This window comes from Dipodomys merriami, unplaced genomic scaffold (assembly GCF_024711535.1).
Source record: "Dipodomys merriami isolate MVZ:Mamm:240054 unplaced genomic scaffold, mDipMer1.0.p SCAF_1, whole genome shotgun sequence".
Classification (NCBI taxonomy): Eukaryota; Metazoa; Chordata; class Mammalia; order Rodentia; family Heteromyidae; genus Dipodomys; species Dipodomys merriami.
Window position 1 is genome coordinate 91980514 of NW_027202270.1, and position 16726 is coordinate 91997239.

The 16726-nt window shown below is 46.1% G+C and overlaps 1 protein-coding gene across 1 annotated transcript; it reads left to right on the forward strand.

Annotated features, from left to right (window-relative positions):
* Positions 1 to 2906: 2906 nt before the first annotated feature.
* On the forward strand, positions 2907 to 15933 carry LOC138829276 (dehydrogenase/reductase SDR family member 4). The gene is made up of 8 exons (XM_070025603.1): positions 2907 to 3069; positions 4433 to 4610; positions 9181 to 9282; positions 12064 to 12134; positions 12228 to 12279; positions 12555 to 12689; positions 13155 to 13210; positions 15396 to 15933. The coding sequence occupies exons 1-8, from the start codon at positions 2939 to 2941 to the stop codon at positions 15508 to 15510; spliced, it is 840 nt and encodes a 279-aa protein (XP_069881704.1). The 5' UTR covers positions 2907 to 2938; the 3' UTR covers positions 15511 to 15933.
* The last annotated feature ends 793 nt before the right edge of the window (positions 15934 to 16726 follow it).

Sequence of the window (16726 nt, forward strand, 5' to 3'; positions counted from 1 at the left end):
GAAGGAAGGAAGGAAGGAAGAAAGAAATGAAGAAAGGAAGGGAGGGAGGGAGGGAGGGAAGAAATGAGGAGAGGAGAGGAGAGAGGAGAGGGGAGGAGAGGAGAGGAGAGGAGAGGAGAGGAGAGGAGAGGAGAGGAGAGGAGAGGAGAGGAGAGGAGAGGAGAGGAGAGGAGAGGAGAGGAGAGGAGAGGAGAGGAGAGGAGAGGAGAGGAGAGGAGAGATGAAGGGGAGCTGTGTGATGTTCACCAAACATCTAGGATATACTTTTTTCCTGAGAATCCTTTGATTTTTGAAATGTCTCCCACTCAGCCCATCCCACATCCTCACCTCCTGGGTCTCACTTGTACATCTTAGGAGAGGAGGTGAAGGAAGACTAGGTATGCCCTGTAGGCTTATCTCTTTAAAGCAAGTCCCTAGAACCACTGATACAATCCTCCTGATCACCCTCCCTGCCCAGCCCTGTGTGAAGGTAGGAAGCTGGGAAGGGTTCCCACAGTGCATTAGTTCCCTACAGTAAAGAGTATTGTGGTGCTATCTATCCCTGGTCAATAATTCATGAAGCTCAGACTGAGGGGCACCAGTCAGAGTCAGTTTTCCCTCGACATGGGGAAAGTTAGAGTTAGGCTCTCTTATCTCATCAGGATATGCTGAGTACTACAACTGTGACTTTTCAGTTGAGAAATACACCATAAATCCAGTGCGTGCCAGTACAATCGCTTACTATCCACACACCCTTCTGATTGCTGAAATTCCATTTCAACAACTCAGCTGACCTCACCAACACTAAGTAAACTTAGCAAGTATGAATTCAATTAAGCAATGATTCTCTACAACTGGATTTCAGACCAGAATTCTCTCCCCTCCAATTGTAGGGACTAACATAAGGTTGACAGACTGGTAATTTCACCAACTAACAACACTTTTCTAAACCTACCCATCTGTTTTAATCATCTTTTCTGAAAGAAAAGACTAACACCAAAATTGAGAGCAAAAGCACATTGAAGAATAAAGCATTAGCTGTTAAGTTAAATATGCTTAGCTTTATGAAACTCATTAGATTCTCATTGTGCCTCAAACTAGTGGAAACATCACCATAGGCGAGCCCTGTTTCTCAGTCTGGCACTTGGCAGCCCTTGGGTTAAAGCAGTTCAGGCACTTGCACGTGGGTATGTTCAGCCTTTGTATAGTGTACCATAGCCATCCAGATTTATGAGTTCTCCCAGAAACCCAGGAGGGAGATCATTTCAGCCCACTTGGCAGAAACGGAGGCTGAAGTCTTGGATCCAGAATTTATAGCTGTTGAGGACTTTATTCATCATCTACTCAACATTCTCAGTTCACAGATGAAGACTCTGGCTTGTGGCAGCAATAATAATTACTGTGTGATGGCAATAATTACTATGTGCTAGTAGTTTACAGTTCATAACGTGCTTTTATATTCAGCAAATATTTATTGAACTAGGTTGGAGGTTAAGACTTAGGGACATAATGATCAGGAAGAACTTGAGCATTCCTGAGTTCTCTGTCCATTGCTGGCTGGGGATGTCCTGGAGCATCCAATCTACCATTTAGTCCCTGGAAGATGGGAAGTCCTCTTGAATGGAGTCAGTATCTCTATCTCTGCACTCTGCTTACCACTGTGGTCCCAGTCTGCCCTCATAGACTGTGAAGGTGGCACAGACCTTGAGGAAAGGGTAGTGCCAGGCCTATGGCTAGCTATAGATCTCCTATTACATTTGTTTCCTGGGCCCCTCTACCTTTGTGTAGTGGACTCCATGAAGATCACAGTCTTGACAGCATTAAAATATTGTCCTCCTCTGAGCTGTAACCTGTGTAGACTCAGATTGTGTGTATGCACATACACACACACACACACACACACACACACGCTCACTAGTAGTGGGGCTTGAACTCAGGACCTAGGTGCTTTTGTTTTTTTCTGGCTTTGATTTTTTTTTGGGGGGGGTAGTTAATTGGACATTAAGAGTCTCACAGATTCTCTTGCCCTCACTGGATTCGAACCGTGATCCTCAGATCTCAGCCTTCTGAGTAGCTAGGATTATAGGCATGAGCCACCAACACCAGCTCAAAACAGAATTCTTTCTTCAAGAAAATCTAAGTCTGGCATTGGTGGCTCATTCCTGTCACCCTAACTACTCAGGAGGCTGCAATCTAAGGATCATGGTTGGAAGCTACCCTAGCAGGAACGTCTGTTAAAAAACAAAACAAAACAAAACAAAAAAACAGAAGTGGAGCTGTGGCTCAAGTAGTAGAGTACTAGCCTTGAGCAAAAGAGATCAGGGACAGTGCCTAGGTCCCGAATTCAAGCGCGCGCACGCGCGCGCGCGCGCGCACACACACACACACAGAGACAGAGTCTATTTTGAGATTTGAAGGAGCAAAAGAAAGTAATTCAAAACCTCCTCTTCCTAGGTCCCGAATTCAAGCCCCAGGACCAGTGAGAGCGCACGTGCGCGCGCGCGCGCACACACACACACACACACACAGTCTATTTTGAGATTTGAAGGAGCAAAAGAAAGTAATTCAAAACCTCCTCTTCCACGGCCTCACCACAATCAGAGCTCAAGCATATGTGAAGGAGGAGCTGGGGCTCGGGGAAGTCGACAGAGTTGCTCCTGGGTGGGAGGAACTAGAGTGGCCCTGCAAGAAACCTTGGACCCAGGGCAGGTCGCCAAGACCGGCCGAGGGGAGAGCCCTGCGGGGCGCGGCAGCAGTGCGCCGGCAGGGGGCGCCCGCAGCTGCAGCCGGCTGCCGGGGGCGGAGCCGCTCCCCCACCCCCACGCCCCTGCCGCCCCTGGGCCCAAAGCCAAGTCCCGGAGGCGGGACCCGCCTCGTCCTGCCCCTTGTCCTTCTGAGCAATCGCCGACCCGGGCAAAGTGGAAACCCCCCCCCCCCTTCCCCATCGCAGGCCTGAGCCATGCAGAAGGCGGGACTGCGGCTTGGTGGCTGTGTGCGGGCGTGGAAGTCCGCGAGGATGGCCAGTTCCAAGGTGACCCGCCAGAACCCGCTCCAGAATAAGGTGGCCCTCGTGACGGCCTCTACCGACGGGTGAGTGCCGGGACCGGAGTCGCTGAGGCCCTCGATCCCAAGAAACAGGGACTGCCCTCTTATCCTTTGTCTCCGGGGGCCCCGATTCTCAGTCCTCGAACGTGACCCGTGGAGAAGAGGAGGCCACGAGACCCACCCGAATCCCTGACCTGGCCCCTCCACCGCCAGACCTCGTGAGTGTCACTGCTGCCTTTAGCACAGTGCACGTTCAATGCCTTCAAAGACCCAAACTCTGTGCTCCGGGCTGCCCCAGTCAACAGCTCCACCTAGAGCCTGGGAAGACCAGATAACCTGAATTCCAAAGGGCCACATGTCAAAGTCCTATCCTGCAGTCTCCATCCCTTATGAAAATGCTGCAGCGACCCCATTTGGGCACCCGAAAAGCCTCCCAGTGTTACCCACCCAACCCCTTTATCTAGATGGGACACCCATAGATCCAGATTTTTGTTCCAGTCAATACATTTTGGCCCACCCTGCCTGGCGTGGATCTCTCTCATCACCCAACCACCCCTATGGCTATCCTGTTTCTCTCTTCCAAAGGACTTTGCTGGATGGTAGTTCCTCGTGAATGTAAAATACAGAGCCTAGAGCTAGTGACTCACACCTGCAATCTTAGCTACTCAGGAGGCTAGGATCTGAGGATCACAGTTCAATGCTAGCCCCAGTAAGAAAGTCAGGTGAGCCTATCTCCAATTAACCACCAAAAACCTGTTAGAGGAACTGTGACTCAAGTGGTAGAACACCGGCCTTGAGTGAGAAAGCTAAGGGGCAGTGCCTGGGCCTTGAATTCAAGCCCCAATATTGGCACAAAAATAGGTAGGTAGGTAGATAGGTAGATAGGTAGAATAAAGATGAATAAATACTAAATACAAGTCATTTGAGATGCTCATGCCTGGGCTGGGGGTGTAGCTCAGGAATAAGACACCTGACAAACATGCAAAAAGTCCTGGTGGCTAGCAGTTGGAAAATGTGCAGTCCTTATTCCTATGAGAATATTTCAATTTTTAACCATCCTTTCTCATTCATCCCCAAAATGCAGCTAAGGGTAGTCCCATTTCATAGTTGAGAATGATATCCTCTAGTTAAGGAAGATATTTGGGGACAGGGATTCTTTCAAGTGAGACCCTCAAATAGCTGATGCGTCATGTCAGGTCCAGGGAACCAACATTAAAGAACAAGATTTTATGTCTACCTGGCAATGGCTATGCCATTATGCCTGTTTTATATCTAATATAGATACATGGGGATTATACAGACGACGACAAGCTGAATCCAAATTCAGGCAGTCCAATCCAGGGCCCATGCTGGAAGCCTTTTTCCTTGTACAGGCTTTGACAAGTCTTTGTCTCTCTCTGCCTGGCAGGATTGGCTTTGCCATCGCCCGGCGTCTGGCCCAAGATGGAGCCCACGTGGTTATCAGCAGCCGAAAGCAGCAGAATGTGGACCGTGCAGTGGCTACGCTGAAGGGGGAGGGGCTGAGTGTGACAGGCACCGTGTGCCACGTGGGGAAGGCCAAGGACAGGGAGCGCCTGGTAGCCACGGTGAGCAGCAGGGATAAGGGCATCCAGCCAGGAGGTGGCAGAAGGGAGCCAGTCTGCTCCTCCATCTCTGATTTCCTAGACAGCTTTGGTGCGATGCAAAGCAAAACTATTAACTAAAATTTAACAGTACATCTAAATACCCCACTAGAACACTAGCTCATTTTTATTGTGTGCCTTTCTATTATGTGCATATCCCAGTCTGAGAACCATCTGGTTCCAATCAGAAAATTTAAAACGACTCTAATGCTTCAACCTTGCATCATCTCTTAGCCAAGGGAAGGGGGGACTAGGCTTGGACTGGGACTAGGCCATTTTGTGTAATTGAGCAGATATGAAAGGCACATACAATCACAGAGTAGTGTTCCCACTCATGATCAAATAAACAATCCCCTGTACTTTGGCTTATAGAATCCCTGGGAACTTATCAAAGGCAGCCCACCCTATTAACCATCCCCTGCATGCTATTGACTGGTTCTGAGCCATACATGGGTTTTCTCTAAAGCTGACACTAATCCAAAAAAGGCAAGGATTATTCTTCCTATTTTCAGAGACTGATTCATATAGTTAAACCTACTTCCTAAGGTCTTACAGCCAATAGGGAAAGAGCTGTGATTCAATCCAGATTCCCTGTTTTTTGGGCTACCTGCAGTGCCTACCAGACACTTCTCCATTAGCACAGAGACAGGCCTTAGGTGCTGGTATGGACTTTAATCTCAAAGTTGGCATCTAAGCCAGACTTTGAGTTGGTACTTGACACCACCTTCCAGCTGCAAAGACAATACAAATCATCCAACAGAGTCACAGGGCGAACCTTCCCACAAAGGCAAAGTAGGGGATTGAGCTAACAGCTTGGAAGGTTGGCAGAAATAATCCAGGTAATCTTACAAGAGGAGGTCCTCAAACAATGGTAGATCGAGGTATTGTGGACGGATAAGTTAATTCCCTTTCTAAGGAACCATTTGGCAAATGCTCCAATGTGATTGCAATCAGACAGATGTAGACCTAAAGAGGTCATCTTGCATTATGGCATAGGCTGATGGACAGAGCCAGAGATTGGGACCTTGACTTTCAGGGTGGAGGGAGACATTTTGGGATCCTGAGCCAGTCAGTGACTAACCACTTGAAATAAATATTGTAACCTCTCTTCTCCTTTTATTTTCCATGTCAGGGGGCAAACCCAGGCCTTCTCAGAATTTAATATCAAAATCCTACTTGGGCCAGGCATGAGTGCCTATAATCCTAGCCACTCAGGAGACTGAAATCTGAGGATCTTAGTTCAAAGCCAGCTTAGGCAGAAAAGTCCATGAGACTCCTATCTCCAATAAACCACCAGAAAACCAGAAATGTTGCTGTGGCTCAACTGGTAGAGCCCTAGCCTTGAGCCAAAGAGCTGAGGGACAGTGCCCAGGCCCAGAGTTCAAGCCCCCCAACCAACAAAAAAAAAAAAAGTCCTCTGGCCTATCACAGGTCTACCTAGTAGGTCCTTCAGCTCTACTTAAATAGCATTTGGGCTAAGACCCTGAGGAGTGGGAGTAGAGAGATAGAGTAAGGATGGAGTTCCAGATGACCTTACAAAATGAGCAGACAGCCAAGGAGGGACTGGCAGAAAGAGGAAAAATCTAGTCCACAGCATATATCATATACTCAAGAAGGACTGTGGAAAATGGGCTGCATAAGAAAGGTGGACAGAGGAACATCCACAACCTCGCAGAGGCATTTAAAGGTCTCTGTAGGAATAAGAAGCCATGTGAGGTTTTGAGCAAGATGAAAATGATAATTAATCAATAACTAACCAATGGCAGGAAGGATAACTACAGAAGACCCTGAGCCAAGGGCATTTTTGAGAAAGCTGTTGCTGTCATCTGTGTCGAAAATAGTAGTGATGGGACCAGAATGGATTGTCCAAGAAACATTTAGTGGAACCAACCAACATTTTTTTCCTCAACCACATGTCAAAAAACTGAGAAATAGGAGAGATAAGTCAAAACAACTTTGGAAGTTTGTATGACTGTTGTCAGAGTGCAGAGTAATAGGCAATTACCAGCAGTTTGAGATATGTCTGACTGTTGCCAGCTGTTGCCCTGCACTGAGAAAATCTGCCACCAAGAGGATGGTTACTCGGTGGCAGAAAACACATTAGCAATTTCTCCACTTGATTATATCTTTTTCTTTAAAAAAAAAATACCTGTCGAAAGAAAAACCACTTCAGTGTAGTGATCACACAATCTAGAACAAGATTTAGAAGATTTAGAAGAAACCAGAGAGATCATAGGTACCTTTCTCATTCATCTTATATGGTTTTTGTTCTGTTCAATCAAAACTCGGCCTTTAGCCAGGTGTGGGAAGCTCATAACTGTAATCCTAGCTACTCAGGAGGCTAAAATCTGAGGATCATGGTTTGAAGGAAAGTCCATAAGACTCTTTATGTCTAATGAATCACCAAAAAAATCTGGAAGGGAGAGCACAGAAGTAGAGGGACAAAGGGTGAACAAATGCAGCAGTGGTACTCACTAGAAAATGAACTATATAACTTGTAGGCAGGCACCGGAGAGGAAAACTGGGAGATAGTGAAGGAAGAGATGACATTGTACAAAAAGAATGAAAGGGTAAGCCCTCTGCATATGCCCTTTATAATAGCAATTTTTTTAATTAAAAAGAAAAGCTAGCCAGGCACCAGTGGCTAGAATCCTAGCTACAAGGAGGCTAAGATTTGAGGATCATGGTTCAAAGCCAGCCCGGGCAAGAAAATCTATGAGACTCTTAAATCTAGTTAACCACCAGAAAACTGGAAGTGGAGCTGTGACCAAAAGTGGTACAGCACTAATCTTGCTCAAAAAAGCTCAGGGACAGAGCCCAGGCACTGAATTCAAGGCCCAGGACTCACTCTCTCTCTCTCTCTCTCTGTCTCTCTCTCTCACACACACACACACAGCTGGAAGTGGGGCTGTGACCCCAAGTGATAGCATATTAGCCTTGAGCAGAAAAGCTGAGGGACAGTGTCCATGATTTCAAACCCCAGGACCAACATGCACACACACACTCACACACAAACACACATACACAAAAACATTCAGCCTTTTCCCCTCTGTGCTGACAGGCCTGCAAGGATACAGAGACAGGGCACACAGTAGAAGGCAGAAGCTCTCTAGCGACTCTAGTATGACCTGACATCTTTCTGTATACACACACACACACACACACACACACACACACACACACACACACACACACACACACGTCTACTTATTTACAGAGCATCAAACACATCACTTATTTTCAATTTAGCTTTCCTAGTAACTAAGCCATCCACCAGGCTTACTCAGACTCAAGGTGGGGTAGATGAGTGAGATTTAGTACCACAACACCAAAAATTAGAGAGCATAAGAAAAGCATTGGTTTTAAAAGATTGTGTGACTTTAAATTTTGTTAAATTTACATATTGACAGCAATGTAGAAACAAGTCCGCAAGAATAATTAGTTAAAAGGCAAAGCTAACAGATGGAGTGTTTTGTTAATAACACCCTTTGTGTGCCAAATCTGAGGCACAAAGTTGATCGAAAGCCTATTTCATGCTACTTGTCCAAGCTATCAAAATCGCCAGATCTAGGCAAATGGAAAGACTGGGTTTCAGGATAGCATGTATTGAAAATTCTTGTTGGCAGGTTTTCCTTAGCCATCCGTTATTCTAACTCAAGCCTTCACCACTTACTTAAAACTTAAGAAAGAGATACCCCCTTTGTTCATTAAACCTCAGTTTCTGCTTTACATCTTCCATGGCTCTGGATCAAAAAGAAGAAAGAGAGTAAAAGAATCATCAAAGCTGAGTATAGAACTGCTTTAAACTTAGGGTAGTATCTTTATCATCAGTGGTGTAGTGATCCCAAGTCACTTTCTGAAGGCACCTGTGAATGAGCTCTGTGCTGCAAAGTGGGAGACTGACTAGTTCTGCCACCACTAACTGGCTTTGTTGGCTGAGCAAATCCTTTTACCTCTTTCAAACACCAAATGGGCAGGCCTCCTGTTCTTAGTAAGCCCTAAAGTATCATTTCTGTATCATGTGACCTTGAAAGATGAATGCTCCAGTTTTATCACCTCTACCAAGAGGACACTGGTTTACATGATCAGGATCCTTCCCAATGGTAACTTTACCTGAGTCTAGTTAAACCTGTTTCCTTATTCAAATAAGTGTGGACAAGCTGATTCTGAGAGTGGTAACTTGCTCAAAGATAATGGACAACCAGAACAAGGGGAAATGGAGTTGAGACTCCGTGTAAAAAGAAGAGAGGGTTCTATTGGTCTAGAAATAGATTTTGAGGTGAGTGTTGAAGGAATAAGACTGAAAATGTTCCCTAAAGAGGAAATGTAGAGGAAAGAGTCAGAAACATCATTAGATGAAAAAGCAGGCTAGAAAGAAGGCAGAAGAAATAAGACAACCTCAAATGGTTAGCAGTAGAACTTAGGGTAGTTATTCAAGAGATGTTTAATAGCTGTTCCTAAGAAGAAATTGTTTATCAACATTGTATCTCCTTCTCTTACTGGAAGCCCTGACCCAGACCTTCCTCCCCTCCAGGCCGTGAACCTTCATGGAGGTATTGACATCCTCATCTCCAATGCTGCTGTCAACCCCTTCTTTGGGAACCTATTAGACACCACTGAGGAGGTGTGGGACAAGGTAAGAGCTAGTTAAAACAGCAGGGGGTAGGCCTTAGGAAACATCCAGCACAAATGTCGTGTGCTTTTAGCAAGCTTTGTCAAATGCCAATGTAAATGTAACACATCACACATCCAGTGTGCACCTGGTAAAGGGCAGGTGGGTGTGGTCTCTTCTGTCCTGCTCTTCTCTTCCATTCTCTTCTTCCCCAGTTTTGTCTTCTTCCATTTGCTTTGTGCCAGCCATCTTCTGCTTCTCTTCCCCAGCTCTCCCCTGTGTTTACTCTTCTTCGTGATTTATTTCCAGCCAAGACATGGCAGCTAATAGGCCAACAACTAATCCACTTAAACTTGCACACCCACCCATCCTCTTTGCAGCTGCCAAGAAAGAATGCTTTTGCATTAGTTTGGAAACATGAATAGCTGCTGGTTAAATGAAATATCAATTCTGGTAAAATTACCAAAGTTGCTACTTTATAACATAATAGCCTCTCCCTGTCACCTCTCTTTCTCCCAGTACTGAGGATTGGACTCAGGGCCTCTTACTTGCTCTACCACACTTCCATTCCTTTTGAAGTATTTTTGTCTTGCTTTATGCCCCAGCACACCTGGGCTGCAATCCTTTTTATGCTTTCTGTGTCACTGGAGATGATGGGCACATGGTATTGCTCCCAACCATAGCTGGGATAACGAGGTAGAACCACAACATTCAGCTATTGGTTGAGATGGAGTCTTGCAAACTTCATGCCTAGACCATCCTTGAGCCTCCATCCCCCATCAATATCCCACAAGTAGCTAGGATTACAGGCTTAAGCCACTGTGCCCAGCTTAGGCCTAAAAAAATCTACACCCAGATGTCTAATTCATTCTTGTGTTGCTGGGGTTTGAACTCAGGGCCTCCCTAAGCAGATGCTCACTAAGCAGATGCTGTACCACTTAAGCCATACCTGCAATCCCTGGTGTTCAAAATTCAAATGCTAGAATATCAGTTTTTATGCGAACATGTGATTACATCATATTCATAATATATTTCACCCACTTACATCCTTTACTTACAAAGCTTTAATTAAAATATTTGTCTTTGTTTACTATGGCTACTATTCCCACAAGATTTGAAAATGGTGAATTTCTTATGATCTCCCTTGGTTTTCCTTTTTATTCTGATATCAATGATTTCTTAGCACTAAAGTTTAAGGATACTAAACCAGGAGCTGGTATCTCATGCTTGTAATCCTAGCACCCAGATCCTGACTTCAAGCCCAAGTTCTGACACAAAAAAAAATAAAATAAAATAACTTTAAGAATAAAAAAACAGGGGCTGGGAAGGTGGCTCAGTGGTAGAGCGCTTGCCTTGCATGCATGAGGCCCTGGGTTCAATTCCTCAGTACCACATAAGCAGAAAACGCCAGAAGTGGTGCTGTGGCTCAAGTGGTAGAGCACTAGCCTTGAGCTGTAGAGCTGAGGGACAGCGCCCAGGCCCAGAGTTCAGGTCCCCTGACCAACAAAAAAAAAAGAAAAAGGAAAAAGAAGACTAAAATATTATAATTTGTTTATCAGTATTTCACAATGCCAAATGTCCTTTGTCAAACCAGATCCTGATTCTGATGTTGTCTCAAAAAGCATCTTTTGTAAACATTCTAAATAGAAACAAATTAAAATCAGTTTTTAAACAACTTTTTATTTTATACCCCTTTAATATCATAGTATATCAAATCTAAATTCAATGCTTTTAGTTTTTTTTGGTTTTGTAATTATTGTTTTCTTGTTTTGTTTTGGAGATAGGATCTTGTTATGAAGCCCAGACTGGCCTCAAATTCCAGTTTTCACTGCCTTAGCCTCCTACATGCAGGATTACAGAACTGTGCCACTATACCCAGCTCTACTTCTAGCTCAGCTTTTTTGTAAGATTGAAATTGGGAGCATCAGAGGGGAATATTCTAGCAGCATTTAGAATAATGAAGACAGGTCAAACATGTTTGATTTTTATGCGTGTTTTTTTTTAACGTGTCAGTCCTTGGGCTTAAACTCAGGGCCTCTACACTGTCCCTGAGCTTCTTTTGCTCAAAGCTAGCACTCTACCACTTGAGCCACAGCTCCACTTACAACTTTTTTGGTGATTAATTGGAGACAAGAGTGTCATAGACTTTCCTGTCCACGTTGGCTTCAAACTGCCATTCTCAGATCTCAGCATCCTAAGTACCTAGGATTACAAGTGTGAACTACCAGCACCCAGCCAAACATGTTTAATATTTGGAATATAGAGTTTTTCAGTTGAGGCTCATGCCCAACTTCCCTAAAAAGTACCTCATGATCCTACTTTCTATAAGTGTCTAGAGTCCTGGAGGGCCAAAAGCATTCTATTCCCTTTCTTGGAAGCCAGGGAAATGCTAGAACCACCCTAGGGACCCAAGTCAGGCCACATCTTCCCTGAGAAGTATGGCCCACTCTAGGGCAGCTCCCAGAGGTGACCCAATTCCAGGTTTTTCATAGTTGAAAGAAATAAAAACACAGGGGAGCAGGGGGAAAAACTCAAATCCAGAGCAACCCTAAGAGTTTAGGTTCATTCCTAGCTGGTTAGGAGAAATGAATTCGACTGTGTTCTTTCTCATCTGAACCTAACATTATCCACTTGCATGAGCTACCTTTCCCTGAGCCCTGGGACCTTCCTTTGTCAGGTCCAGGTAAATGATTCCTGAAGACTCTGCATCAGATCTGATAAACCAATCCCAAGAGCCCATGGCAGTTCCTTATCACTATGTCCCTCCAACACCCTTCTTATGCTGTTTCTCCTTCTTGGCTTCAGATTCTGGACATTAATGTGAAGGCTGCAGCTCTGATGACAAAGGCAGTAGTGCCAGAGATGGAAAAACGAGGGTATGGAAAGGGAGTCTCGGTGAGATGGGGCTCTGAGTGGGCTGAGTACAGTGGTCTCCACCAGGAAAATGATCAGCTCTCTTTTTCTTCCAGAGGTGGGTCAGTGGTGTTTGTGGCTTCCATAGCAGCCTTCGCTCCATTTCCTGTAAGAACCCCTTCATCTCCTACTTTCTATCCCATCCTCCATTCTCTACCCCTCTGATTACCCAATAAAGCATGTATTCCCTTTTAGAATCATACCACCAAATCCCTTAATAATTAAGAAAAAAAAAAAAAAGATGCCTTGCCTCCCAAACCCTAACGTAGTGAAGGGAACAAGACAGCTTCCTAACTGTGCCATTCCTAATGGGAGGCACCCTATGGATTGTTCCTTTGATGGCCTGGAAACTAAGATACTAACCCATTCTTTTCTTTCCTCAGGGCCTGGGCCCTTACAATGTGAGTAAAACAGCATTGCTGGGTCTTAACAAGAACCTGGCCCTTGAGCTGGCACCAAAGAACATTAGAGTGAACTGCCTGGCACCTGGACTCATCAAGACTAATTTCAGCAGTGTGGTGAGGAAACAGAGCCCTGTACCCCCTGGAGCCCCTAGAGCCCCTAAAAAGCATCTATCTTTTGGGATGGGGAAAACCCAGTGTCAAAGTCCTGAGCTCACACTCATTTCCATCCTCACTTCCCTAGGCATTTCCCAGTTCCTTTCCATTCCAGCCACTCTCCGCACAGAGACTCCCACACATACCTTTCCTGAGGTGTAGGAGGGTAGTCAGGAGTTCAGTCTCTACTCACACTGAACTAGATGAGAATTGGGGAGAGCCAGCAAAATGCCTCATTAGGACCTAAAAAGAATGAAATAGGGAAGGACAGTGAGGAGTTTTGGGAGCCAAGAAGCAACAAGAAGTAAAAGGGTGTGTCTCTCCATCCTTCCTCTCAGTTAACATGGGAATGGACAGTTTCCTCCCTTTACCATCCCTCAATTTCCTCTTCTTTCAAGTAAAAAAATATATTCCTTCTTCCTGCAGTTCTGGATGGACAAAGCAAGAGAGGACAGTGTAAAAGAAAGCATGCGTATTAGCAGGTAAGCTATCACAGGGGAAGATGAGGAAGGGTAAGGATGGAAATGCCTCCTCCATAACATCCCATAGTTGACTGCCTGGTGCCACAGATAACATGGGCATGCCTCTTAGACTTCACAAGTTCATAAACACTATCACTACAGTAGTCTTTCCAGCTACGCTGCTTCCATTGTAAAAAGCAGAGATGTGGGGGTTTCAGCTGAGTAGAGCTGTGGGTGGGGCCCTGACCTCTACTTTGCTGTCTACCTCCACTTCTCTACAGATTTGGAGACCGAGAACCAAAACCAGGTTTTTTTTAGTTCCCCCTTGAATATACAGTCATGTTTCTACAACTCAGATTGGTGACCCTACTATCAAAATAAAAGGAGTAAAGAGCTTGCTAAGCCCTGAACTCCTTTGCCTAAGGAAATTGTTCTCATCCCTAATGGGCTGGCTAAATTATTCAGACATCTTTGCTAGACTTTCTTTCCTCTAAATTCCATACCCTTCTCCAACTTTTCATGTGTGTGTGTGTGTGTGTGTGTGTGTGTGTGTCATGCACACGCACACACACACACACACACAAGCACGCGTGCACACGCATGCATGCATCCACCAGTACCAGAGCTTAAGCTAAAGAGCCTGGGCACTGTCCCTTAGCTTTTTAATTTAGGGCTGATACTTTCTACCACTTGGGCCACAGCTCTACTTCTGGCTTTTTGCTAATTAATTGGATATACGAGTCTCATAAATTTTTCTGCCTGGGCTGGCTTCAAACCAATCCTCAGATCTCAGCCTCTTGAGTAGCTAAGATTACAGGCTGGAGACTCTGGCACCCAGCTCCCTTTTGTCTTCTGAGCATTCTTGCCTTTCGCTTCTCCATTTTGACCCCTCAAGTACAAATGTCAACAATTCCTCCCTCTTTACTGGTCCTAACATCCCAGACTCTCTCAAGTCCTTACAAAACCATTTTAATGTCAGGCATGAGCTGCAGGTCTAGTTCATGATTCATTAATAAGTCAGGGAATTGTCATTTTAGAGCTTCCAGTGAATGGTCTAGCCCCATATATCTCAACTGGATGCACATTAGAATTACCTAGGGAGCTTTTTAAACTGCACTTGCTCAGACCCTTCTCCCAGAGACTCTTCTTTAATTAGTCCACAGTTGTACCTACACATCTCTTTCTTCTTTTTGTTAAGCCTCCCAAATGACTGTAACATGAAACTAAGTTAGAGAATCACTAATCCAAGCCTTCTAGACTTGAGTTTCGTATTCTCCCTATCTCTAGAGCATTCGATGCCAGTTCAAGTGTTCCCTAACTATATAATCATTAATACAAACAGTGAAAATTAACAAGTTCTTACCAAATGAACATGACCTTAAGGAACAAAAATAGATTTCTGAAATAGTAAATTGAACTTGCACAAATGGGATCACTTAATCAAACCATTTACTGTCATACAGACTCCTGACACTTGAATAGTATGTATATGTGTGAAACAATTCTTCTTTTGAAGTATGAAACAATTGCCCACCATTTTATTAATAAGACTTTGGATTCTGGTATTCTGAGCTATCTAAAAAGGAGGTCTCCATATTCAAATAGAATATATTTTAGCAGGACACAATATTTATGCTTACACTAAATTATAACACTTTTTGTTGCTGGTCCTGGGGCTCAGACTCAGACACTGAGCACTGTCCCTGAGCTTTAGTACTCAAACGTAGTACTCTGGCTGGGAAGGTGGCTCAGGGGTAGAGTACTTGCCTTGCACGCATGAGGCTCTGAGTTCAATTCCTCAGCACCACATAAGCAGAAAAAGCTGGAAGTGGCACCATGGCTCAAGTGGTAGAATGCTAGCGTTGAGCTGAAGAGCTGAGGGACAGTGCCCAGGCCCAGAGTTCAGGCCCCATGACCAACAAAAAACAAAACAAACAAACATAGTACTCTATCATTTGAGCTCTAGCTCCACTTCTGGCTCTTTTTTTTGCTGGTTCATTGGACTCTCTGGGACTTTCCTGCTCAAGCTGGTTTTGAACCACTATCCTCAAATCTCTGTCTCCTGGGTAGCTAGGATTACAGGCATGAGCCACTGCTGCCTGGCTTCTGATAATTCTTTGTTAAGCCAGTTTCACTTGCTGTGGGACAAGTGAGCGCCTGTTTGATTTTTACTTGCTTATTTCTGTTTCTTTCCTTTGTTCCCCAGAATAGGCAAACCAGAGGAGTGTGCAGGCATCGTGGCTTTCCTATGCTCTGAAGATGCCAGCTATATCAATGGGGAGACGGTGGTGGTAGGAGGAGGAACCCCATCTCGCCTCTGAGGACCTAGAGACAGCTCACCACCCAGAGGTTGATTCCAGTTCACCAAAGGAGGAATAGCCCCATCTCTGACCTTCCCCATCTCTGCCTATTGCCCTGTTCACACCATAAAAATCAGTTTTGCCTATGCTAAGGTCCAACCTTCCCTGCTTCAAAGTATGACTTGATGAGGATTTCCACTGTTGCTATGGCCTTGGAGAGAAGCTTCCCCTGAAAACACAGCAAATCTGCTGAAAAGGGTGTTTCTACCTCTGCCAAGCTCAAGTTTGTTGTCTTTTTTTTGGGGGGGGGTTGTTTTTGCGTTTGTTTGTTTTTTGTCCTGGATCTCTGGGGAAATTGAAGGGAGCTGGGACAGGAGTGGAAGGAGCAGGGTTGGAAATTAACAATTTGCAAATGAAGTGCAAATAAAATGTAGATGATCACGGCTTTGAGTTAGCATGCTCATTTCTCAATGTGTGGTGACCAGAGTTTGGGCAGAAGTCTAGGCAGGCTGGATCTCTGCATCTCCCCAGCCCTCCACCCCATCACCCAGGCCTGAGCCTGATGCTCGCTCCAGGGCTCCAGGCGGGGAGGTGTCTGCAGAGCTGCCAGCTGGGAGGAGGAGACTCGGGAACTCCCAGGTGCTACTGTCAGCCTTACACCCGCAGGGATGGTGCCAAGGACGCCACGGGGATCCCCGAAACCGAGCAAGCGCACAGGAAAGAGCGGCCAACTCCCCAGGATCCGGCTGGGTCCTCTCCAAGCATCGCCCTTGGTGGCAAGTTCCCTCCAGGGTCAGCAAGGACGAGCTAGACGCGTGCTGAGCTGGGCGAGGGAGAGACATGGGAGGGGCCCCGCGAGGATGACCCGCGGAGGGGAACCCAGTCCTATAAACAAAGACATTGGGGGTTCGGCCCTGCGCTCCCGAGAAGCGGGGTGGCGCGGCCAGCAAGGAACACCGCCCCCACCCCGGAGGTGGCCGGGACGTCAGGCGACACGCGCTCGCGGGGCTCTCACGAGGCGGCCCGCGGGAGGGGTCTGCGCGAGCGCGCGCGGGGTCTCACGCGGCTCGGCGGCGCCGCGCGCATGCCCAGGCCGGCGCCTCTCCGGGCGGGGCGGGGGCCCCGGCGCTCCGGGGCGGGGGAAGGAGCGCTCGCGCAGCCGCCCCTGACGGGAGCGGGCTCGGCTGCTGCTGCAGCGCTCGGCGCCGGGGCCCGGCCGGAGCCGGGACTAGCATGT

Bases quoted from the DNA above. Each gene is read 5' to 3' on its own strand.
- LOC138829276 (XM_070025603.1), top strand. From the start codon at position 2,939: ATGCAGAAGGCGGGACTGCGGCTTGGTGGCTGTGTGCGGGCGTGGAAG. The intron at 3,070-4,432 runs GTGAGTGCCGGG...TCTGCCTGGCAG, and splicing joins GTGACGGCCTCTACCGACGG to GATTGGCTTTGCCATCGCCC. The intron at 4,611-9,180 runs GTGAGCAGCAGG...CCTCCCCTCCAG, and splicing joins GGGAGCGCCTGGTAGCCACG to GCCGTGAACCTTCATGGAGG.